At 46.0% G+C, this 23,812-nt stretch overlaps 1 protein-coding gene across 23 annotated transcripts in view; it reads right to left on the bottom strand.

Annotated features, from left to right (window-relative positions):
• The window catches only part of WBP1L (WW domain binding protein 1-like), a 50,005-nt gene that overhangs the window by 16,777 nt on the left and 9,416 nt on the right, over positions 1 to 23,812 (bottom strand). For 3 of the 23 annotated variants that reach the window (XM_046943309.1, XM_040702970.2, XM_015288742.4), the window contains exon 1: positions 4,635 to 4,741. The exons of 6 other annotated variants lie outside the window; for them this stretch is intronic. Coding sequence is in view for 4 of the 17 variants with exons in the window: in XM_015288742.4 (XP_015144228.1) it covers positions 4,635 to 4,674 (40 nt within the window). In the remaining 13 variants the exon portion in view is untranslated. Of the gene's footprint in view, positions 1 to 2,867; positions 4,742 to 4,957; positions 5,279 to 9,406; positions 11,550 to 12,640; positions 12,757 to 19,027; positions 19,167 to 20,081; positions 20,201 to 20,698; positions 20,808 to 23,812 lie in introns of those variants that run through there. 14 more of the 23 variants (XM_046943310.1, XM_046943321.1, XM_046943313.1 and 11 more) reach the window with 9 other exon arrangements.

Genomic DNA, 23,812 nt, shown 5'->3' with positions numbered 1-23,812 from the left:
ATTCCAGCTGATTTCAAGGAGCTGGCTTTGTCCTGTAAAGCAGCACATACCGGGGGCTGCCTGTGCATCGCTGCCTCCCTGGCATTATCCTAAGAGCTGACACCGATATCTGGGAAACTGCAGTCATAGAATCCCTTATGCATACTCAAAGGCAAGAGCTTTCCGGATGGCTCTGCAGCCTTGGAGCCTGCTTCATTCCCCTGCCCAGGCTAACAGCAGCTACTTGTTAAATCCTAATTCTTGAGGAATTCATTGAGTTGGGAAGACCTCGTTTTGGTGCACTTGGAGAGTCTTCATATTCTAGGTCTGGTGTTTTGGATTAGTTTTCCTTTCTCATAAACAAACTTGGTAAAGCAACTGTGTTTCCATACAAACACAAGATGATGATTTTTTAACTTCTTTGTTTGTTGTTGTTGATACACTGGCATTTGTGATAAACTCACAACGCTGCCAACTCTGCCAGGAGCACACTTTTGCTGTCAAGTGCTTTTACAAATAAACCTTAAAACATCCAGCAGCAGGTATAAGAGGACTCAAGGCAGCAGCACGCATCAGGCTTGAAGCCACAGCAAACACTAACATCAGCATCAGGGAAAAGTGCCAGCAACTTTCTCCACCTTCCAGCTCCGTATTGGACCTTTGCTGGAGGTCTACGTGACGAATTAAAGGTCAAAATATGGGGCACAATCAAGACAGGAGGCATTCATGGAAGTCTGCAAGTTGCCCACATTGCCCCTCACGGTAACCAAGGAGGTAATCAGGCTTTGTTCTCCTCTGCAGAGGTTTTCAGAACTGAATGGTTGGGTTTAATGTCTGTAATTGTTACAATTTACTGCATCCAAAGCCGATATAGGGAAAGGAGGGAAAGGAGAACTGACCAACAGTGCAGTATTACTGCATTCAAAGAATCAAGGAACTTCCAAACACACACTTCTACTTTGCAAAAACAGCACCTAGCCTGGTGACACTTGCTATGTCAAAAAGGAGAAAGATGGAGATGAGCAAATTCCAGACTGGCGTGGCTATTTTCCAGGCTGAAAATTAATACGTGCAAAGGCAGCAATAAACACCGCAGCCCACGCTCAGAAGTGCATAGTTGGCATGAACCACCTACAAAAGATGACTCCTCAGCTGGCACTGACCAGGTAACTCAAACCAGGAGTGCCTGATACTGCTGAGATCTAATAACCACTGTAGCTTTTTCCTTTCCACAGAAATCCAGCCTCCGTTACCTTAAATATGAGCACCTTGCATGCGCATGGCCTCTGTGTCATCTGCCCTGCCAGGGTATATCAATCCATCCCGGCCTCGGTGACATCCAGAGAGCCAGGAGAACACTTGGACTTGCGTCTCCTGGCAGCAGGCTCCATGCCATTCCTCTCTTTGATAGGGTAGCCAGGTTTTAGGCCTATGCTAATTCTTTCTCCTCTCCAAGCTTCAGGATTTGTCAGGGCATACAGCAATTAGTGGCTGGACTGTAAGAGATGAGGATTAATAACAGCATGCCAGGGGTGAAGAACCGAGTGCCATAGGGAAAAGAGCTGCTGCGAGATGAAGGGGCCTGCCAAGATGGCAGCAGCCCCAGGGCACAGTGCTGCTGGCATCAGTGGGCCTCGGGCACAACCTCTGACCGTGCCAGGCCTCCTGGTTGCATGGCTCTCATGGGACTGCAGCAGTAAGCATCTACTAAAAAAAAAATCTTGACCCAGATATTCCCCTAATCTCGCTGCTCACAGACCCTCGTTTCCGGTACTCAGCCACTGCCAGGACAGCCACGTAGGATGGAATTCAAACACGTGGTGCTACCTGCAGGACAGTGCACAGATGCCAGGTATTCAGAGTGACTCGCAAGCACTGTTAGAACCATATATACTCCTAAGCACCCAGAGTGACAAAAGTGACTACTGGTATCTTAGCACACTGTCACCCGTGTCTGTTTGGCAAACACAAAGCTGCTTCACAAGATGAGCTGCTGAAAATACCAGGCTGGGCCAACACTACCTGCAACCAACTGAACGCAGCATCAAAGTTTGGTGAAGATGAAAGCAGCGTTGACTGCCATGCTGTGCAGGAACCTCGGCTATCGGCCCCTGGCAGCACGACAGCAGGCAGATCCCTGTAAGCCCGCCTTGTGACGGACAGGTTGGGCTGGAAAGAAATGAAGCCCAGACATTGCTTCATAAGGCACCCTACACACATGGCCACGCTCAACACATGCAGCACCTCTGATGTTTCACCAACCTTCACCTGCGGAACAGATCGGTCTGTAGCACTCACTTATTGCAGAGGAACACTCCAAGCACCTAAAGGAGCGCTGCCCTCCCACACACGACAACGCACCAGCACACTTTGAGAAGGGCTGCTTTCATTTTTGTTTATGGCAAGTTTCACTTTCAGGCTGCGGGAGCTGCCATATCCACACCTCACGTGCAAGTGTTTACATCCCAGCAGAAGCTCCCCAGCTGCAGCCGGCCTCACGCAGTAACACCAATTCCAGGAAATGACAGCTCCGAGGTTGTGGTGTTTGGGTATTTCACGTCACCAAACAACTGACAACACCAAAACCTTCGAGAGGTTAACATTAAAAAACTGGAGAAGTTTGGCATCCAATACTTTAACCTTCCGTTCCTTTGCAATTTCTGCAACGGAGCAGAAGGACGCAGACAAGCTTCCACCTGCAACCCTAAGAGGAAATGTGCTTAAAAATGATCACTGAGCTCCTGCACCACCACGCTTCCTGGGGCGGGAGCTTTAAACAGACACCCACTTTGTGCTGACGTCAAAGGCATTTAAACATCACCCCCACTGAAAAAAAAAAACCAAACCCAAACAAAAGCACTGCTTCCACCACGCATCGGGCAGCCCACCTGCTGCAACGCCACGGGTCCGAGGGAATTGGGGTGCCCTGGAGCAGGAGCACAGCACAGCCCTCCCCGACACCCCAGGGTTTACAGTCCAAGTGCAAACAGCAGAGACAATAGAGGCGGATGCGTGACGAGATGTTCCTGAATTCCTCCCACGCTTTTAATTAAACAGCACTGTTCGCTACCAACTCTTGTTCCCCATTTTGGAAGTGGGAAAAGCAATTTCTTATTGCCATCTGCACGAAGGACACGGCCCCAAATACTTTTTACTTTCCTCGTCTAAGACTGAAGTTCAAGCAGTTCATTTCCACTGGATCTCTCATCGGTGGATAAAAATAGTCGAGAGATTTGCTCAACTGCTCTTGAGGCAACACCTTCTTCTGCTTCCTGTAAATGCCTCTGTATCTATGCAGAAAAGTTGCAGGCAGACAGAAAAGCACCATCCAGCACTCAGAGATAAACAGCTGTGAGCACTGCGAGCAAACCAGGCAGCAGAGCACCTCACTGCTGGCTTTGCACTTTATGCAGCACCTCCATCGTGCCAAATATCCTCCCAAAATGAAAAGGTTCGTTTAGAAAAAGGAACTTGAGAGAAAAACATGCCCGTGGAACTGGAGCAATCTCAGCGTTTGAGCCAGCTGTGCTGACTGCAACTCGACTGCAACTGACTGCAACCTAAACCGAAGTAGTTTAGGCTTTGTGTCTCCATCTCCCTCCTCCGTTCGGTTCCCAGGTTTTTAGGGAAAGTCCCTCTGCCCCGAGTGCTGACAAGTGAAATGTTGTTATAGCTATTGCATCCAGCGACAGAAGGTCATTGTGCTAGAGGTAGTTTCTTATGTAAAACTGTTTTCAGATCAGCAGGCTGGGAGGGAAGGAAGGGGGAGCTGCATTTCACCAAAACCTGAACCGATAAGGAAAATGAGACAGCACTGTTTGCTCAGCAGCGTGTTAAGTTATTTTGCCTTCCGAGCAACAGCAAGTTGGGAGTTCAAGCATGCTGCAGCCAAACCCTGGAGTTTTAAAGCCCCCTTAGAAACTGCAGGCAGCACGCTGGTATCATGCAGTGTCTATTCGCTGCGAATTGCAGAACCCAGCAGCACTGGAGAGAGTTTACAGTTAAGATTCCCCTCCAGACGTGCCTCCCAGACCAAAAAAAGGGTTTGCTCTCCCTGAGCCCAAGAACAAATAGTTGGCACTCTCCTCCGGCAGGGAGCAGCTGGCCAGTTGCTACCGTTTCTCACTCCCCTCCATGCCCAGCCACGACATTACCCAAGCTCCTTGTTCACGTCGAGAAATTAAAAAGCCACCAAACCGGGGAGCAGCAAGTTGCCATTTTCTGTTTGGTGACCTTTGTCAGAGAAGAGGGAGAGGGATTATACACGTGCCTAACTTGTTTTCCTATTAAACGCAGTTTCACACTCAAAATACTGCTCGTGCAGGAAAGTTTGGCACAAGTTTTCAGGCACCGTACACACAGACTCATATGAAGGACTGCGGAAAGTATCCATAAAAGCCAACCAGGCACAAAGAGCTGCGGCCGTGCACACCGCCACCACAACAGGGGTTTCTTCCCCAAACAACCACTTTGCTCCTTCCTCGCTAAGCAAAAAGCAGCCGCACTGCCCGGTTAAGTGCTACGGGTGGGGAAGCGCCTCCTGTAGGGCTCTGGGAACTGAAAATCATTTCCTAACGCAGAAAGGGGAAATAAAATAAAATTAAAGCAAGTCACAGCCTCGAGCAAGCAGCGCCCACCGCACCGAGCCCAGTTACCTGTCTGAGACCCAAGAGGAAAGGCATTCTGCAAGCTCATCCTCTGCACCCGCGCATGGGAACGCAGGAATTTAAAGCCCCGCAGCAAGCATTTCCTCCTCAGCTGTGGGCAGCCCGCGCCTCCGATCCTATTTAAACCAGGGCTTCCTCGGCCGGGAATGCAAAGTAAACAGGGTCCTGGGGCACGGCGCGCACTCGCTGGCTCCCCCTCCTCCTCCTCCCACTCCCCGTGACATATCTCAGACGCAGCCCAGCCGGGGTGGAAATGACATCAGGTCGGGCACTTCTGAAAAAAACAGCAAAGAGAAAAAAAAAGGCTGAACCTCGAGGCAGTGCCGGTGAAGACGCAGAGGAGCTGCGCTGCCGGTGTGGGACGCTGGCAGCAGGCCGGGCTCTGCGAGCTGGATGCCGACAGGTCCCCGCTGGGGACTGAAGCTCGCTAAGCAAGAGAGCTTTTTCCACCACCACAAGTTAAATGCCTAAATTTGCTCGCTGTTTGGCGGGCGGCAGGTTCCATCTGAGCACCTCCAGTTGGTCCCATACCGTGTCCTCACTGCTTCCGAGCACCTCTCAGGTCCCCACTCAGCCCTGGCCACACAGAGCCGCGGGCAGTGATCCCCCACTGCCACTGGGATCGGGTGCCCCGGGACAGGTGACAGCAGGCACTTTAATCCCTCTCCCCAGGGAGAGCACGACCAGCCCCGACCCACCAACAGTTTCTAATTCTAAGGGAGCTCATTCCACGCTGCTGTGCCAAGGGGCAATTAAGCCTTATAAACAAATTCATCATCTGGCGTGCAGGATGGCATTTCTTGTTTGTCCTCCCTCCCCAGCAAGGAGTACAGCAAGTTCCACACTGAGGTAGAAGATGACACTGCAGAAGGTAATCTAAATTTAACCTCCTTTTCCTACCTACACTCAGCAGCCTCTGTTTTTCGGGTGTCCCTTCGACGAGCAGCTGTCCTCGTCCGTCCCGTGGGGGCCAGCACCCCTCCGAGCACCGCAGGGCATGTTCAGCAGAGAGGAAACTCCCTTTGGTTTTGGCCTCTCCAACTCCTGGGACCAGGCAGTTTGCAGCGGTGCCAGAAGCAATACCCGCTGTCCTCAAGCCAGAAGTCCTCCCTGAGCACTGCCACCACCTCCCAGCCCCAAGCGAGAACCCTGCACTGGGTGTACCCATACAGTAAGGCTGCGAGGATGTCATAAATATTATCTATTTTTCACTAGCTTAAAGCCACCGTAGAGACTTGCTGTCTACAGTAAGCACATCTCTGTTTTTCCTAATAGGCATATCAGCAATTTCCTGAAGGATACAAAACATCAGCATGAACCACCATCAGTTAGGCAATGGGATTTTCCAGCTCTTGTGCTTTCTGGATCAAACTCTGAACCTTTGCTTTTTCCAATTCCGAGGACAAACACCAGTGATATAAAAGGCCAGCTTTCTGTTTTAGTAATCCCTTCTGTGGCCTCACGTTGTCCTTTGAAATACCCGATTTGGCTGCTGCTGTAGGGCCCTGGGCAGATCTCAGGGCTGAGCCAACGCAGCCATTTCCGAATCCCTCGGTCAGAGGTAATCCAGCTTTAACAACCTGCTCTTCCCCAGCATTATTCAAAAGGCAAAGTTTCATTCCAGATCTAAGGCAACTCACGAAGGCCTTCGTGGAAAAGCAGTAACATCCTTCCCAGCCCCTGCTGCTGGGCAAGTTAGCTCATACCCTTTTGATCCCTGATGGACACACTCAGTCTTTCAAAACACACAGGTTCTCCTAATCACTGCAATTGCTTTGACTATTCCAAGTGGTATTTTATATCATTTTACTCTCTTTTATTTTATTGTTGTTAAACCCGAAGCCCTAACCCCAATGATTTGTCTAGCAGCCATGAGCTCCACAGGGAGCAGTTACAAACAAATAGTTCCTTTAGTCTGTAGTGAATTCACCACCTTCTAATTTGGCTTCCAGAATATTACCAGGTGGGAACAGAAGTCCCCATCCATCTTCTCACCCGTTCATTAGTCTGTACTTGTTAGCTAACTTCTTGTGAAAGATATCAATCTTCCTACTCCTCTTAATGCAAAATCTTATCCCAAAGCCTTCATCTGCTCATCGTCTGTTCCCAAACCCTTCCAATTTTCTACTGCCCTCTGCCTGTGAGCATGCAGAGCTGAAATAATTATTATTTTAATGAAAGCAACAGCTCAGCATGAGTTTCACTTCCTCTGTGCGAACCTGGAGCTTCACATCTGCAAGGCCAGATATCTTGCGTGTTTATCAAAGATAAAATGAACAGAGCAAACACAAGTTTTTACAGTTTCTCTCTAAATAAATCACGTGAGGGCTCCGAAAAGTCAAGGCTGAAGTAAGAACATGTGAAGGGATCGACAGTATTTTGAAAACCTGCTTGCTCAGGCAGCCACCAGCCACCCTTCTTCAGCACATCAGAGCGAATGGCACTGCAGGTTAGAGGGAAGGAGGGAACAAAGAGCCCGAGCTCTGCCCATCGGTAGTACTGCTCTCCTGAATATGCCACCCACCCCAAACATGATGCACAAAGGATGCTCCATGACAGTTTCACAACCCAACACAGACTTTAGCATGCTACTGAGGTAGGCGATGGAAGTTGTCTGGCCCATCGTAGAACTGCTGCAGTGTTCGATGGGACAGGCTTGTGAGCGGGTTAGCAACCCAGCAAGATGCATTATCCATTTTGATACCCTCAAAAAGATAGCTCGACCTTTAGATGATCCAAATATGACAACATGATTGGAACAAAAATGAACTTGTGCAGCTCCAATCTGTCAGGCCTGAAGCACAATGCTAATCTCACTGGCTCCGCTGCTGGAGCCCTGTTGGAGGAACAGTAAATCTGGGTGGTCTGTAGTTTGCCCTCAAACTTCAATATCACAGTTCTAGGAAAAAAACAAAAATCAGATAGTGCAGCTATACATACGCAGGATGACCACGAAGGTGGAACAATTGTATCTAAGAGCTCCTTCATTTACCCCAGGACACTGTTATTTCTGTGTTGTTAACAGCAACATCCCTTGAGCATCAGCTATCTGCTTTCATTAGTCATCCCCCAGCCCGGGGGCCTAGAACTGAGACTTTACAGACCTACCAGGCACTTCAAACAACGTGTGAAAGAAGCAACCTGAAGGAGCGTGACTTTATCTTTCCCCATCCTGGAGATGGCTTTGGGATTAGAGAAACAAGGACGGAAAAAAAAGGCATATAGGAAGGTATAAAAGCAGATCCCTGTCTCTCTTCAGTAATATAATAGCCGGGAATAACCAAGCTCCATCTGCTTTGACATAGTAAGTTCTAAAGGGACTTGTTTGCTAGCAAAAACAGGATGAGCTATCTGGAGATGAGCAGTAGTGGAACAGAAGGGCAGTGTAGAGCTGCCTGCACACCATTTCTGCCTGCAAAGTCTGCCCACTGGTCAGTGATTCCTGAAAAGCAAAGGGCCACTCACCCACTCTGACACAGCAACACAGGATCACAGCTTTCCAACATAAAGAGTGGGTGCACTGGTTCTTGTAACGTGTAGCACTGGTGTTGCTTTCAAAGAATGGCCTCAGAAAATTCCAGAGGACAATAGGAACAGGCGAGACTGAGCATTTCCCAGCACCTAGAGTATCTTCTCTATTGCTTAGGGGATACACGGTCCTGATAAACCTTCCAGATCCTTTTTGTCTACTGCCACAAGACTATTTTGGAGCTGGCTAAACTGGGTCTGTATGCAGTTCAAAGACAAAACGAGGACACCAAAGTCACTCGCGTTTAATGTTTCCCAGGCCAAACCAACTTCCTCATTGCTAGAGAGAACAAAGAGCAACACCAGCAAAACACACTGCACATGTGGAAACTGACTTGTGAGCCAGTGCCACAACCAGACTGTTCAATACATTTAAACGTGCAAGGAAGCACAAAGGCCTGTTGGATCAATACATTTCAATGTGCAAGGAAGCACAAGGGCTTACAGTGCTAAGAATCTCCTTGGGTAGGTCCCCCTCCCCTGCAGCCCGTTGTTGCTTCCGTCAGCTCGGTGGTTTCAAAGCACAAGACGGTTCTGGTGCTTTACTCAGTCCAGATAAGCAAATAGGGACACTGCTTTTCAACCTCACCGCTGTCACCTGCGCTTTGTCTCCAAGTAACTGGTTAACCAGGGAGGAAGAGGCTGCGCACTTCAAAACATGCTCAGCGTGGTAGAGAGCCTCAGTGGCTGTAACTCAGCCAGCAGTCCTTTTTCTGAAGCTGCTTTCTGCATTATGCTGCCACAGGAAAGGGCAGAGAGTCGAGATGGGGCAGGGGATGCCCAAGAGGAGCCCTCCCCAGCACCCACCCAGCAGAGGCAGAAGCTGGCCGCATCCAGGCTGTCCCAGCCCCACCACCAGCCCCGCTGTTCAGCTGATGGCAGAGGGGTGGCAATGAGAAGTCCAGCCTCCTTCCCTGGGACCAAAATAGTTTTTGTGAAGCATAGCTTGAAATTTTCAGCCCTCAGTGACGTTGTTTCCCACTGCTTTTTTCTTGAGGAGGGGAAAATGATAGCCACAGGTCCAGCAGGCACTTCTTCCCAGCAGCAGAGCTGTGGCCAAGCCAACATGTGGTAACGCCAAAGGCTATCTGCATGGTTATTTTGTATGACTGCTGTTTCATACCCAGGCCTGCTATGCAAGCCCAGAGGCCTCAAAAAAAGCTTTAAAATCCTGAGCCGCTGAGGTGGAGGGGAATAAAGAGATAGAATTGCCCTATTAGAGATGGCATTACCTGCTTCAGTAGAGTCAGGGTCTATTCTGTCCCTCTGGTGCTTCCAGCTTTTGGGCACCCTTCAGTTCAGCTCTTCTCTCAGAGCCAGCACAGGGCAGGGTGGGGGATCAGCTGTTACACGTTTGACGAGACGTCTCCAGCACGGCTGGCATGTCGGGGTGCTGCAGGGACACCCGCCAGGCTTCTCGCTGTTGGCAGCGCTGCTCTTGTTTTCCTTCGGCTCGTGTGTGCAAACAGGACCTTTGGTAAGGGCTCAAGAGGAGACGCCGTGCTCCAGACCAGGCTGAAGGCAGAGTGCAGACAGTAATAGGATCCCCCAAACGTGGGATCAAGAGGGTAAGAGTCTGTTCTTGTTTTAGCGTCTTGTACCATGTGGGTACCAAAAATACAGCAGGTGCCTGGCCTCTGGTCACATCATCAAGCAGACAGCATTGTCCCAAAGCTGCTAATGCTAGTTGCTTACCAGCATAACCTTGATGGAAATCTCAAGACACCCTACTCTTCGGGGTGCTATTTGTTTTCTCTCCAAATGACAGCAACTCGCTATTTTTAGTGCTCATCTCATGTCTGCTTGGCACTTCCCTTGGGCCTTACCCTTGTTTCACACCGCTGATGCCAGCTCCCACGAAGTGTGCATTTGGTGCCAGAGGGGCTGATGCCAAGTCTGCTTGTCCTGATGCCAAAATGGCAGCTGGCTTTATTGCTGAGAAAGGATTTGCCAAAGCTAACGGCACTAGTGCTGGGGAGACTAGCGTGGATTCCAAGGTTACTTTCCTTCTTTGCTCTTCTATTGCCTTTAGACTTCGTGGAATAATGCTGCTCCAAATGACCCTCCAGGGTCCTAGGAGATGAATTTTTCATCAGGGTCTAAGGCAATTATGCCAGCAGACAGTCTGAACGTATGAGTCTTCAATAAGAAGGATAGGTACAGACGTGGAGCAATTATCTGGGATGCAGCACTGCTGCTGCTGGGCCTCACCACGACAGGAACAAGCCCCTGCAGATCGCGCAGGGCTTGATCTTTCCCTACCTGCAGACGTGTTTTAAAAGAATCTCTCACAAAAACGGAGAACTGAAGATAAAGAAGGTTATGTGGCATTTCATCACCAAGATATGCATGAACACAGAAGTCTGGAGCAGAAGAAGAGGGTCAGGGATCAGCTAAATTGCATCACATCAGCATGGGCAGGAAGACAAAACCCAGGAGAGGTCACGGGTCCCTACCTCGTTAACCCCTTCTCAAGTGCCACTCTGCAAAATGCTGCTGCACAGACACAGCCCGGCCCCACACAACAGGTTTAGGTGCCGTGACATGGGAAACACCCACACGGATGCAAGTACATACTGTGTGCAGTCCGTAATTGCACGTGTACAGAGGCATGCAACTTGAAGGGATGGCATCCCTGCACATTAGGCAGCATTTGCCTGTTGACCTCTGCTACTTTCCTTATTAGCCAAAGAAAACTGTTCAGCGATGACGGTCAAACGGGCACCTGATGGCACAGACGTGCTCAGGTCTTCCTTCAGACGTGGCGCAGTTAATTGGCCATTTAACCAACTCTGTGCCTTGTCAGGTTCTCTCCCTGCATAAGGCTTTGCAGGGATGTGTCACTTATACAGCCCGGTCAGATCTTTCTGAAGTTCACTTTCAGAGTTTTCAGAGCCTAAGTTTGCCAAAACTTGAACAAATTCACAGAAGTCTCCCCCAAAGTCCCCGCAGTCCCGTTTTCCTCAGCTGTTTTTTTTTTTCTTTTTTATACAATAAGGAGGTTTTTTCTACTGAGCTCACAGAATCAACTTTCTGTTTCCAGCAGAGCGCCGCTTCTCCATGGCCCATATCTTTCTGTGAAAAGAAGGGATTTTCTGGGAAGCCCTTCAGGAAAAAGCGAGACATCAGCAGCCGCTTCCTTCCCAGCACCCTGCTATTATGGCTCAATAACGTAACATGAGCAATATCACATAGGTTGCGCTGAGGCAAAGGAATGTCCTCGAGCTGCCCTACGTATGTGCACTGGAGTGCTTTTGTGCTGTTATCCCCAGACCCGGCACTCAGGCTCTGCAGTAGCACCTCCACCCATCGATCGGTGGGTGATGGATCGCACATCGCGGTACGCAGCCACACACAATGGGTTTAATTGAGGCACGAGGAGGCAGGGAAGGCTTCCCACTGACCAGTAACAAGGCAGCACTGCTGGCTCTCCAAAACAAAGAGCACTAAGGGTTGTGTACATGTATCTTCATACAACCAAAGCGAAGAATAAAAGGAAACCACAAGTCTAGCTATTAAGAAGGCTCGATACCACAAGCATTTAAGAGATCACAGCACAACAGTATTAAAGCCATCACTTTTAAATCACCAGACAAAACACTAGGAGAGCTATCAGATCTTAACCTCTGCTGTTAGAATTTTTTTAAAAACATGCAACTTCAGGGAAAAACCACTTCAGAAAGCCTCATCTTAAATACATGCTCATCCTCTTTATCTCAAATCACTGCGTTAAGGAGCTCTCTGAGTGCCTGGAGAAGAAACATAAACTCATCTCTTTCTTTTGAAATGAGGAATAAACAGAAAATGAGGAATAAATAAACCAACACAGTATATATTTAAGTACATTTAAGTATATTTAAGTACAGATCCCAGTTTTCCTGCTGTTTCACAGACAAGGGTTTATGTCAGGACCTGCAAGCCTACCCTTTCCCCTGCTGTAGCATAGGTTCTGTTTGGCTTGTGTTGTCAAAATGACAAGAATGGCCCCCCAAAATCCTACACATTTTGTTGCTCTGCCAGCCACAATGGAGAGCTTTTGGGATCGCATCAACCAGGAAAGCCCTCAGATAGCATCACCTACATAAAGCACAGAGCACGTGGTTGTGCGTTTCCAGGTACAAACTTGCTTTGATTCAAGCACACAAAGCAAATTCAATGCCTCCCACGATCAGCTGTGCCCTTCTGCAGCAGCTTCCCTGAGCGTAAAACATGGAGAGTGCCAGAAAGCTGCTTGAGATCTCAGCAGCAGGGCTCTAAGAACACCCACTGGGTGTACTTACGGTGGGTGCCCAGCAGCGCTGCCGCCCCAGGACAGGCATGTTGCATAAGGCGCAGGCAGCCTGCAGGAAGCCATACCCGCGGGTCGAGTTTCAGCACTGACATTACGCAGTTTGCACTCCGCTCAAGCATTGGAAGCACTGGTGGCACCTGGAATCGCAGCCAGGTTCTCAATCTCTGCTGCATACCTGCAAGCCAGGCAGCGCTGTCATTCCAAGGGCAGACACCTCGGACACCCCGCTGTCTTGCTTCCCACCTTGCTGCTATCTGTAGGGTCACTCCTTTGGCATCAATGTACATTCCCCTAGCGTGCATAAATATGCTGCATTAAATAAAGTTCAATGCTCAATAATTACAAACTCATTTCAGCTTTATCTCAGGACAAAACACTGACCAGCACAACCTGCCTTAATGGGCATTATCTTATCCCAATTGCTGTAATTTCCATTAGCGGTTGTTATTCCACCAGCAGATAAGCTGAGCACTCCCCTGGCTGCAGCAGGGCTGGAGGAGGACAGGGTGACCCGCAGTGCCAAGCCTCCTTCACACGGCCATCTGGGCCTCTCTCATGTCAGGGCTGCTCAGAGATGAAATGCAATCCCAGAGGCACCAGACTGGGAAGGCTTCTCAGGAGTCCCCCAGTCCATCACATTACTCCAGGAAGGACTCAACATACCTAAAGCGCCAATGTTTGCTGTCCAACTCTTCAGAACTGCTTTCAGAAGACATAAGCAGACTTTTTTTCAAAGACCATAGGGACCAAATGTTCGTTTTACCCTCTTTTCAATATCCAACTTAAACACCTCTTAAAATACAGCATCCCAAACCGTGCACATCACTTTCTAGTAGAGTACAATAACAGACCTGCATAGGACACCTGTACTACATCATCATAAAAAATTGTGTGTTTTGCAATAACAGCTGCACTCCTGATGCATCCTAAAGTCTCAGATTCCCTCTATTTACCTCTTCCTGCATTTTTTACTGACTTTGGTGCTGGGCTTCACATTATTTCTTCTCCCATCTTCAAAAATACACACAAGCCTTTATCTCAAGTGCTTTATCTCCCAAACTGTTAGCACAGAGCAGAATAGACCTCTCCAGGATCCCATCACTTCCACAGATGACTCCTTAGCATATATTCCAGTCACTTAATGAACCCACTGTACCATAATTTAATCCCAAACACAGTTCTCTACTCAGCATCCCACAAGCAACACATTCCCTCAGTCATCCTTAAGTGCTCAGTGGCAAAGTTCAGCAGCCCTGAACTTTCTACCTTTCTTAACTTCTACTAAAAATCATTTTCTACCTTTTTCATTTAATTTTAGATTGATACTTTCATTCACTTTCTTTCATCTATCTTTAGACTCCATATTTTCAGAACATTTCCTTAAGCTTTGAGTATTCATCATCAGCTGCAACATAATTGTACGACCAAAAGTAAAGAAGAACAGTAAAGTCTTTATTATCCCTCCAGTTCTGGGAGACTGAACTTAGTAGTTGGTTCTAACATCAGCAAAAAAAAAAAATAAGATGATTAAATAAAAATTAAGATCCCTTTAGAAAATCACATGTGGCATAAGAAAAAGATATCAGACTGCTTAAAACATACACCCCATCTGTGCAGTGAATTCAGCATAAACTGACAACACAACTATCTTTTAAAGTGTCAGCACCCAGCAGACTATTTGTCGAGTCTGACCTCATGCTGAGTTGAGGTCAGCATGAGGAAAAATAAGTGACTGTCAAAAACATCCCCTAATTCCTGGGAAATTCAAGCAATGTCTCACTCAAAATAAAAAATAAAAATAAAAAATAAAGCAATCTTTTGTATACGCAGAAGCTCATCAGTAAAATGGGACTTGCAAGTCTTGTTGCTACTTCTAGCAGCTCTCACCAGTTCCCAATTCAAGTCCTCCTGGTGTCTCTTAACTGGATGAGCTGGAGTAAATCTGAATGCACGCAGATGCCAAGAACGTCCCTTGTGAGTCCCATCCTCAGGTATGAGACGTGTCAGCCGAGGTCAGGGGTTTGACAGAGAGCCCAGATCTTGCAGAAGTGTGATAACCCACCCAGAGCCTCCTGCCAGGTCTACAAATCCCAGTATTTTGCAAAGTAACACGGCAGTCTGAAATAAGATCAGTTTCTGAAGGACAAGCTCGTGCTCTACAGGCTTTATTTTATTTCAGGCTGTTGCTCAAGACTGACCGACCTGCAAGGAACACCCACTACAGAGGCCAAGCATTTGGTAAAGGTAGGAAATGCTCAGAAGACTCTCTCCACAAACACAGGACAGTCCCCACAGCTCCACTTTTACACAGATTGTGCCCAGCATAAAACAGCCGCTCACACCCAGAAGACACAAATTCATTGCTGGCAAAAGATCAGACGGTGGGACAGCTGTCTTAGAAATGCCCTGGTATCGTCCAGAAGGGCCCGAGATCCCCCCTCAGTGAGTCTTACTGAGAAACAGAAAAGGACCGACTCTTCTCAGTAGTCAACAGCACAGATTGAGACATTCTACTGAGATCTGAACACCTCTGCCAAGCCCTTTGCCAACACAGTGAAGGATCAAAGCGCATGCCTGAAAATGAAGGTTGAAGTAAATTCACCCAATTGATGTCCTAAAGATCTGCTGAATTGCAATCAACATCTACAGCCAGCCAGCAAAAACATGAAAATCCAACAGCTAAAAGGAAGGGCGTTACCAATGTATCCCCCTCTACACATAAACACTCTGAGAACTGTAGCAAAGTTTGTTTTGTAATAACTTCTTCATGAGGCAGTGGAGCTTCAGTGATCTAGGAAGCTGTGGATAAACCTCCAGAACTGAAAATGTCTTTTGGTGCACTTTCTCATTTCTCCCTGGGGAATCTTGACTTTCGGAGGAATATTAGCATGAAGCATGCAAAATATCTTGTGGACTGTTTATAACCTAATGACTCCAAATGTAACCTTAAATGCCATTCTGCAAAGTTACCCACGTCTAGCAATTCAAGCAGGAGAGCACTACAGCCTCCCCAGCAGACCACCACCACCACACTTCCATTTGCTCTGTTCAAGCATTTTCACATAATGTAGTTGTTTTCTGGTTGTATTAGTGAAACATTGCTCAGAATCAGGCCAGTATAAAACTCAAAGTGGCATAATTAGCTGGTAGAATCATTCCAAGGACTAGTGGTTAGAAATGTCTGCTCACAGGTACAGCCAAAGCTGAAAGGCTTCAGTGCTTCCTTACATGGTCCTGAGTGGTTAAGCTAGTGGGTTGATTTTTTTTTTTTTCCTGGAAAAGAGATTTTGAAAGAAATGCTTCATTAAAAGACAAATGTGAAAATCATCTGGTTCTCACTGGGTGCTCTTACTGTAAATCAAGTTACCCTTCTGGAAGCTCAATATGTATGTGCTAAATGAAAGCAAAACATCTCTCATGGCTTCACAATCAGAATTCAAAGAGTAAGAAGCTGCAAGAGTTAAGGTTTTCATTGCAATGTTAGTTTAGTCAATTATACATCCTGAAAGCTTAAAAAAATATAAGAAGGAAAGAGTGTTACAATCTGTGAAGTCAATACTTGCATTAAAAATACTCATGGAAAAAAATCAAGCTGTTTGCTTTCCAGAAGCCACTATTTGGTCTTTTCTACTCTTACAAACTAGCAGAGGCCTTTCCAGAATTATAAATAAAATACTGAAAGCTCCATGTGACTTTCCCATATGTAGTTTTTCAGCAGCCAAATGATTTCCCTTCTTCCATCCCCACTGTTTGCATACTAAGGCAGTGTTTGCCAAGCTTCAACTCAGGAATTTTTAAGCCAAATTTGTAAAACCAAGAAAATAAAGATTTTGTCAGTATACTTTAATCAGAGAGACAATTCATAGGAAAGGTTAAACTCAGGAAAGGAAGTAAGACCAAAAAAAAGTAAAGCTGTATGTTTTGCCATCCATTTACAAGAGATGTCTCTGTGGCAGCACAGAAGATGTGGGAAATGGTGAGAATGCTGATTTCACCTTCTCTGGGCTTTTAAGAGCAGTACATTCAACCATCCCACTTCTCAACCTGTTCTGATACACAACATGCTCTTCACTCATTGAGCAAACAAATGGACCTAACCCAAAAAGTGGGAGGGTTGGGTTAAGAGAGCATCTCAGTTTTATCCCGTCAGATAACTGGCAGACAGTGTACAGAAGGGATTTTCCTGTCTGCTGCCTTTCTGGTTGCCTTCATTCCCAACACAGTATATGAACATTCAAATACCCAATATCTATATGATTTCCATGCTATGTGTTGCATCCAGAAAACATGTGGAGGTGACCTGAAACCAAGCCTTCAGCATTCTGAATGGTGGAATATCAGGCTACATCTACAAGATTCAACGTGGTAGGGAATTCTGAGCTGGGAGGGTGCAGCAGACTAGGCTGAAGAGTACATGCTGGAGAAACAGAAAGGATCCCCTCCTGGAGGAGAAGGTAGAGGACAAAGCACAGAACTTCACCTGAACAGTCAGAGCAGCCCAACAAGGAAGACAAGAAAGTCACCTGTCACATAACATTAAGACTTCCCAAAGCAGAAGTTTGACACACGTTCTTCTCAGGACACCAAAGTATCTCTTACCCAGTTTGAGTTGCAGTACAGCATTCATTCCTACTGACCTCACTTTTCTCCTTGGAAGACAAACACACCCATGGTACTATCTTGATCAACGCAATCTCAAAACGTCCTTCATGGCATGGAACAGCTCAATAAAGTGGAGCACAATAGAAGCCCACGCTGGGATGACTTGAAATTCTTATGTTTGATGTAATCAACATCAAGTCTTACTAATATCTAAATACCCCGTTGGCACCAAGAGTGGAAAAGCCATGGCTTTCCACTTCATCAAGCTTCACCCGTTGTGGTCCACAGTCTGTGTCGCAAAAGCCTAGCACAAAGACTTGGATCAAAACACTGCACACACACCAAAGCTGTTCCAAACAATGAGAGAAGGTGTTCTCTGCACATCATGAAAAGCAAGAGGAAAGAGGTTCTGTCTTTATTCTCTACAGTCTTGTTCAGTCACGCAGGATGCCTACATGACTTTAAAGTTATGGTTATTTCCTGTTGACAAACACGTTCTTCTGCAATCTACTTCATCTGTTCTCAAAAAAGACAGATTTTTTTTTTTTTTAACATTAGGCTTCTTTTTTTTCCCTGTAAGACCTATTATAGCCTTTAAATAACACAGAACCAAGACTCCAAATGACTCGTGGTCCATCTTCACATGACACCGAACTTCATGTTTGGCAAAGCCTCGCTATTTTCTATTATTTTCCCTCAATAACATTTATGGTATCAGAAGTGGGGGCAGAGTAATTAATATTTGTAGATAACATCTATTATTTTACACAACACAAAAGATTCAACATGTTTTTTCACGCTAGTTCAGTGTTTGTCTATATACGTATCAGAATTCATACCTAAGTGAAAGATCACAGGTTTCAAAATTGGGTATTGCATGACTCAGTGATTGGTCAATAACGAAGGAAAACAGATACAAAGCTGTAATACCATTTGTGAAAGTTAGAGATTACAGATGGCTACCATGTTTTTAGGACCAACCTTCAGAAAATGAGCAGAGCAAACGGGTCGCTTCCTTTAATTTATCCCCCTTCCAGACCAAGGATGGAAAAAAACCCACAATGTTCCTTTTAGCTCCTCCACAGCAGCAAGGAGACTGAAAGCATAATTCACCCCAATACTTATTCGTAAAAGGGGGATTTCATTGTTAACTATAGTAAACACCACATTTATATTTTCCCTTGCAACTTGCCAATCTTGCCATGACTCAATTCGAAAAAAAAAAAAAATAACAAGAGGTTTCCTTTGCACTTCAGTAGCTCTCCATTTTTAGTCTCCAGCAAAAAGATGGATGATAATTTATGATTTCCAGTCACGCACCATTTCTGGTTGAAATCACAGCAATAAATAGTCAGAAACGTAAAAGACAGACCGAAGTTGTTCAGTGGAATCCCACTGCAGCTGAGACCGAAATCTAATACTGCCTTTATAAAGCAAATCAGCATGAAAAAAAACCCTCAGTGCTTCTGAGCCACTTCATTGTAGCAGAATATTCTAAGATATTAGATTCTAAGATTCTAATAAATAACAGACCAGTTGTCTCTGAGACAGCCAGGGAAACGGCTGCAATAAGGGGCATCAGGAACCAAAGTGAACTACCTCACAACTTCTCCCCAGTTGCCAGGGCTCCATATTGACCTAAGACTGACAGTTCCCTCCTCAATCCTTGCAGGACACAAACATATAAAGATATATTTATAGGACACACAGCACTGAAAACTCAGTTAAAAAATGCCAGAGTGGCAGCTCAAGTCCTGTGGCTGGTTTAGGTTTTTTTTAATGTCACTAAATGTCTTTTCATTTTCCCCCCCATCTTCACACCTTGCCAATACTTTCTGTACCTCAAAACACTGAGGGAAGCCAGCAGTGATTTCCCATGGGATGCTGCCCAGCACTCTGGGGAAGGGAAGACAACTCAGATTTCTCAACTCAGGAGCACAAAGAAAGAGAATACTTGTACCAGCTTTAACATCTCTTTTCTTCACATCTGGAGGTCTCTGCTAACAGATTGTAACATTCAGGACACCAGAATTCAGCATCTTCAGCTTCTTTCCTGAAGGACTGCAGCTACTGATTCCTAATATGCTGCCATTCTGGTCCTGAAACAAGCCAGAGAGCATTCAGGAAACAGTCAGGAAAAGGTTGGGAAGCAGGAGGTGGTTGCAAGCAGGTCAGGCCCCTGGCTGCAGGGATTCACAAGGCTTTCTATGTCCCAGCACGTCTAGAAAAGATTGCATGGATTTCCAACTTCAGAAAAAGGAACCAAAAAGACGAACTACAACACTGTGGGAGGACACAGGACTGAACTATTTCAAGCTCTCTACAGTTTGAAGAACGTACAGTCCAGTGAGTTAGCATAAGTACTGCACGTCACCCTAAACTGAAGTCCTGACAATTCGCGACCAGAAATGTGAAATAAAAGGCAAGGTTTAGAAGTAAAGTTTTGTACAAAGATTCTGAAACAAATGCTGGAAGAAACAAGGAAAGAGCCTAGCCAACTACACACCCATCCAACCACCCATCACTCTTTTGAAGAGCAGCTGCCTGGAAGAATTTGGGAAGCACTTTGTCCAAAAACGTTGCTGATAGCATCCAAGACTCTCTCCGTCCAATTCTAATATCGCTCACACTCTTCAAAGTCCAATTCTTCCTGTATTGCCTTCAAAGACTCTTGCAAACCAAAAGCCATAGGAAAGTTCACCAATAAAACCACATTTAACTAATGCATTTACTTTTCTGGCCAATTGGGTCACTTTTCTGCATTGCATCCCATACTGAGAAGCACACATTCCTCTGGGAAGACACTACTTTTATTATTTCTAAGGTACTGACAACCGTATTGATTTACAACCATATACAGAAGCCAAATACAAGTACTTGCTATAGAAAAATCTGCTTCTGGTCTTTACTTTCCATTTGAATCCATAATTCTGAGTAGTAAGCACTGTCTTTAGTTGAAGCAACTACACACAAATCTGGACGAAAGATGTAAAGAGCACAAAAATATCCATTACCACTTTGGACTGGATTTGAACCGGTGACCGAATGATGTGACACTTGGTAGTTCTTTAACAGTCCTATGATCGCAGAGGTTTGCATCAGCAAATACTTAAATCCCAGGAGACGCTGCTTCCTGCGTAGGAAAATGTTAGATAAATGAAATCTTCAGAAATAAAAGCTTCTAGATTTGTGTAACTCCAAAAAGCAATGAAATTGAAAGAGTAGTCACCAGATTCCCATGGGTTTCTGCAAGACCCATATATTACATGTATTCAAACACAAAACTTCGTGCCAGAAGTCACAATTAACAAAGCTCAGCCTTCATTACTAGACAAGGGATAAACACAGCAAGTCCAAAGAAGTCTCCCGTGCCTCTTTAGAAGCGCACAAAAAAATTCAAGACATTTTGGACTGAAATACACAAACAACTCCACACTGAGTCAGTGATTAAAAACTAGTATCGGGACCATCTGCCCGTCAACTACATCACACCAAATAAGCAGAGCCAGGCATCGAACACCTGTCCCACCTGAGCCATTCAGGCTCTTGCAATCCACAAAGCTTGCATCAATACCCCGGAGCTCTGCCAGCAGATAGGTGCAGCTCCCGGTGAGCTGTGCACGCACCTCACCTGATTTCAAAGACGTGCCGCTTGAAAACAGCAATCAAGTTTCCACTTGAGGTGAAGCATCCTGTGATATTTTATTAGGTTGCAAAAATGCCACCGTGGTATACATCTGCTGGAGAGGCAGACAGAGCCAAAAGCACAATTAACAACTCCCATCCGAGGGCACATCCCGTCTCACATTTTTTAACGAAGCGCCGCATATGCACAGGTGCTCCATTTCATTAGAGAGTCTCCACATAAAGAAATTCCCTGATCAATAGCGATATCTTTCATCTCCCTGATGAAAAGTAACACTCCCTCAAATAGCCACCAGCCCTCCCCCCTGCGCACACAACAAGCTCAGTCACAATGGTGACCATCACCACAAAAAGGCTCTCAGAAGAAGTAGTCATGCAGCTCTCTGCCTGCCCGGGAGATGCAAGCCCTTTCCCTGCCTTTGTTTATAAGCTGCAGACATACTTCAGATGCCCTACGCTTGCTCATGCAACCACCCCAGACATACTAGCCAAAACCTCTTGCCATCCATGTGTAGACAGTCACGTTCTCCAGCTTGTACCCAAGGGGCATGCAATTTAGGGCTTGCCAAGGAAAGCTGCTTATCATTGTTAACTTTAAGTATATCCTATATATCATTAAAAAAGCTTCAAGAAAAGAAAGAGAAACATAATATAAATTACAAAGACAGATGTGATAAATCTTCCAAAATCATCAAAAACGATCACAGTAAAAGCTTTGAAGAGTAAAGAACCTGGTTTCATAAACACACTTCTGATTAACCCTTTTGCAGCTTTAGAAAAGATAAGATCTCTGTTGCTGCTGAGCACATCTGCAAGAGCTTGCCAAGGAAAGCATGAGCAAGCAGCTTCAAAGGCAGAATGACGTACCTATGGCAGTAAACCCTAATCCTCGCTGTGGAAACCACGCAACTGAAGTTAGTCATAGAAAATGGGATTAAAACTCTAAAAGAAAACAAGGGGCTGCAGGAATCAGCAGTCATCCCAAAATCATGTTGAAAAACTTGAGCAACTTTTAAATAACAAACTGTTCTCAGGGTTGATAAAGAGGGGAGTAAGTCTAACACCTCCCACAGGAAACCTGTAGTGGACAGGGATAAGGACCATCCGGGTCAGCTCAAAACCTTGAACATGGGCCCTGAGGGAGGTCTGGAAAGGAGCGAAGGTGCCAGCAAACACCCCCAGCTGTCACCTCCAGAAATTCAAGGGCATGAATCTCTAGCAAAAGGGCTTTCTGATTTGCCCACATAAAACATAGCAAGGATGAAAGCAGAACGTGCTTTTGGATATCAGTGCAGGGGCTGAGGCAGAGTCCTAAGAAACCATCTGGGAAGCCCAGCATCCTTCTTTCCACACTTCATAATGTCATGCATCCAAGAGTGTTGCAACTGCTCAAGTGACCATCTTTGTGAGAGCACATGGCAGCAGTGCAGAAGTCAGGCCTTGGAGAGAACTGAGGCAGTTCTCCAAGCAGACACAGTTAATGTGACTTCAGCAGTTCCTCGTGTTTCTCGCACTGTAACACCCCAGACAACAGCACTGCCTACTTTCCAAAGACCAAACCAAATCCAAATTACAAGTTTACACAGCCCACATGAAATTCAGGTTTTGAAGAACGTTTTCATTTTAGGACAAGCTGATTTTCTAACTCAAGATAATCTTTGGGAAAAAAGAAATAAAAAATCAAGTCTGCAATTAGGGTCAGGATGCCCAGAGAGATCCTGAAACAACAATTTGTTTGGAGGAGTTTCCCTGGTCCTCTAATTGCCAGAGAACTTCATTAGCAAGTACCAAGCACTCACTCCTGATCATCTCAGTAGATAAAATGAAGAGAACACAAAGACTTGCATCAGGAGTACCAAGGCCATAGGAGGAACAAAGAAAAGCAAGGAGAGAAAAGAATAAAAGAAGATCGTGTGAAAATAAAGGGAAAACAAAGAGAAGAAAAGGCAGACTGACTGATCTTTGGTGTTGATGAAATCTGCTCCTGGTTGGTATGGAAGGTGACCATAATGTACCAACCAACGCTCTGATAACAGAGAGCATATCCTCCCTTTGATCACCCTCCTGTTCCACTGCAGACCCTCTGGGACTTGTAGTTATCAGGTCTTTGAGAGACGAGTATCTAGCCTAGCACACAGACCATGAATGGAAGGAGAAACGAGGTTCCACCCCTCCTCCCAGGTCTGTCGCTTGCATTTAATCAAGTCAGAGTGGTCACATTTCAGGGAGTGTCCTCCACTTTCTGCCCAGATACCACGTTTAGGATTTTTTTCCTTTCAAAAAGCCAGCTTTGGTGAGATCCAAAATTAAAAGGAAATGGGAAGATGTATTGGGCATCACAGCTTAGGAGCAATTCCTCATGCTGAGCAGAGCACCATGGGGATGCCCAAACTCACTGCAAGAGCCAAGCAGCTCTGTTGCCTTTCATTTAGTGTTGACATCAACATGCAAGCCTTCTCTCCTTTACAGCCTTACAGGCTCCAGTGGAATCCTGAGGAAAACAGACCTCGCAGCAATGGGAAACCACATGGCAAGACCAGGTAGTTCCCAAACCCAAGGCTGCAGCAACTTGCAACAAGGCACGTGAGTCCACAGGACTGGGAACTGCTTATTTGGAGTCCCTGCAACAAAAGGGTAAAGACACTCAAGGGGAACCCCATACAGTCCCTCTGAATCTGAAAGGCAACCAGACCTGCTCAGGGACCCAGAGACACGGCATGAAGGCTCAGCTTCCAGCAGCAGCAGGATCCTGATCAAAGAGCACAGACTCTTTGCTATACTTGGTTAAAAAATTAAAAGCAAGGGAAGTCAGAGCATTTCACACTCGGCTCAGTCTCTCAGAAGATGAAAGCAAAGAGGGGATTTTTTGTTTAAGTACTTGCTTAGAAGTTCAGTTAAAAAAAAAAATCCCTTCTGTGTTTAGGCAGAGACTCTTTCTATATTTCCAGTGTTGCGAAATAGAATACAGAAGAAAACAAATCTACTTTGCCTACACAGTGGGGGAAAAAAAAGCCACAAAAGCTCATATAAATACACGCATGTCCCTAAAAACAGATGCACCTATCAAAGCATCATTGCAAGTTTTTTCAAGTCGAGAGCC

This window comes from Gallus gallus, chromosome 6, assembly GCF_016699485.2.
Source record: "Gallus gallus isolate bGalGal1 chromosome 6, bGalGal1.mat.broiler.GRCg7b, whole genome shotgun sequence".
NCBI lineage: Eukaryota > Metazoa > Chordata > Aves > Galliformes > Phasianidae > Gallus > Gallus gallus.
The sequence above is the reverse complement of the archived record's forward strand: the minus strand, read 5'-3'. Positions and strand labels throughout refer to the sequence as shown.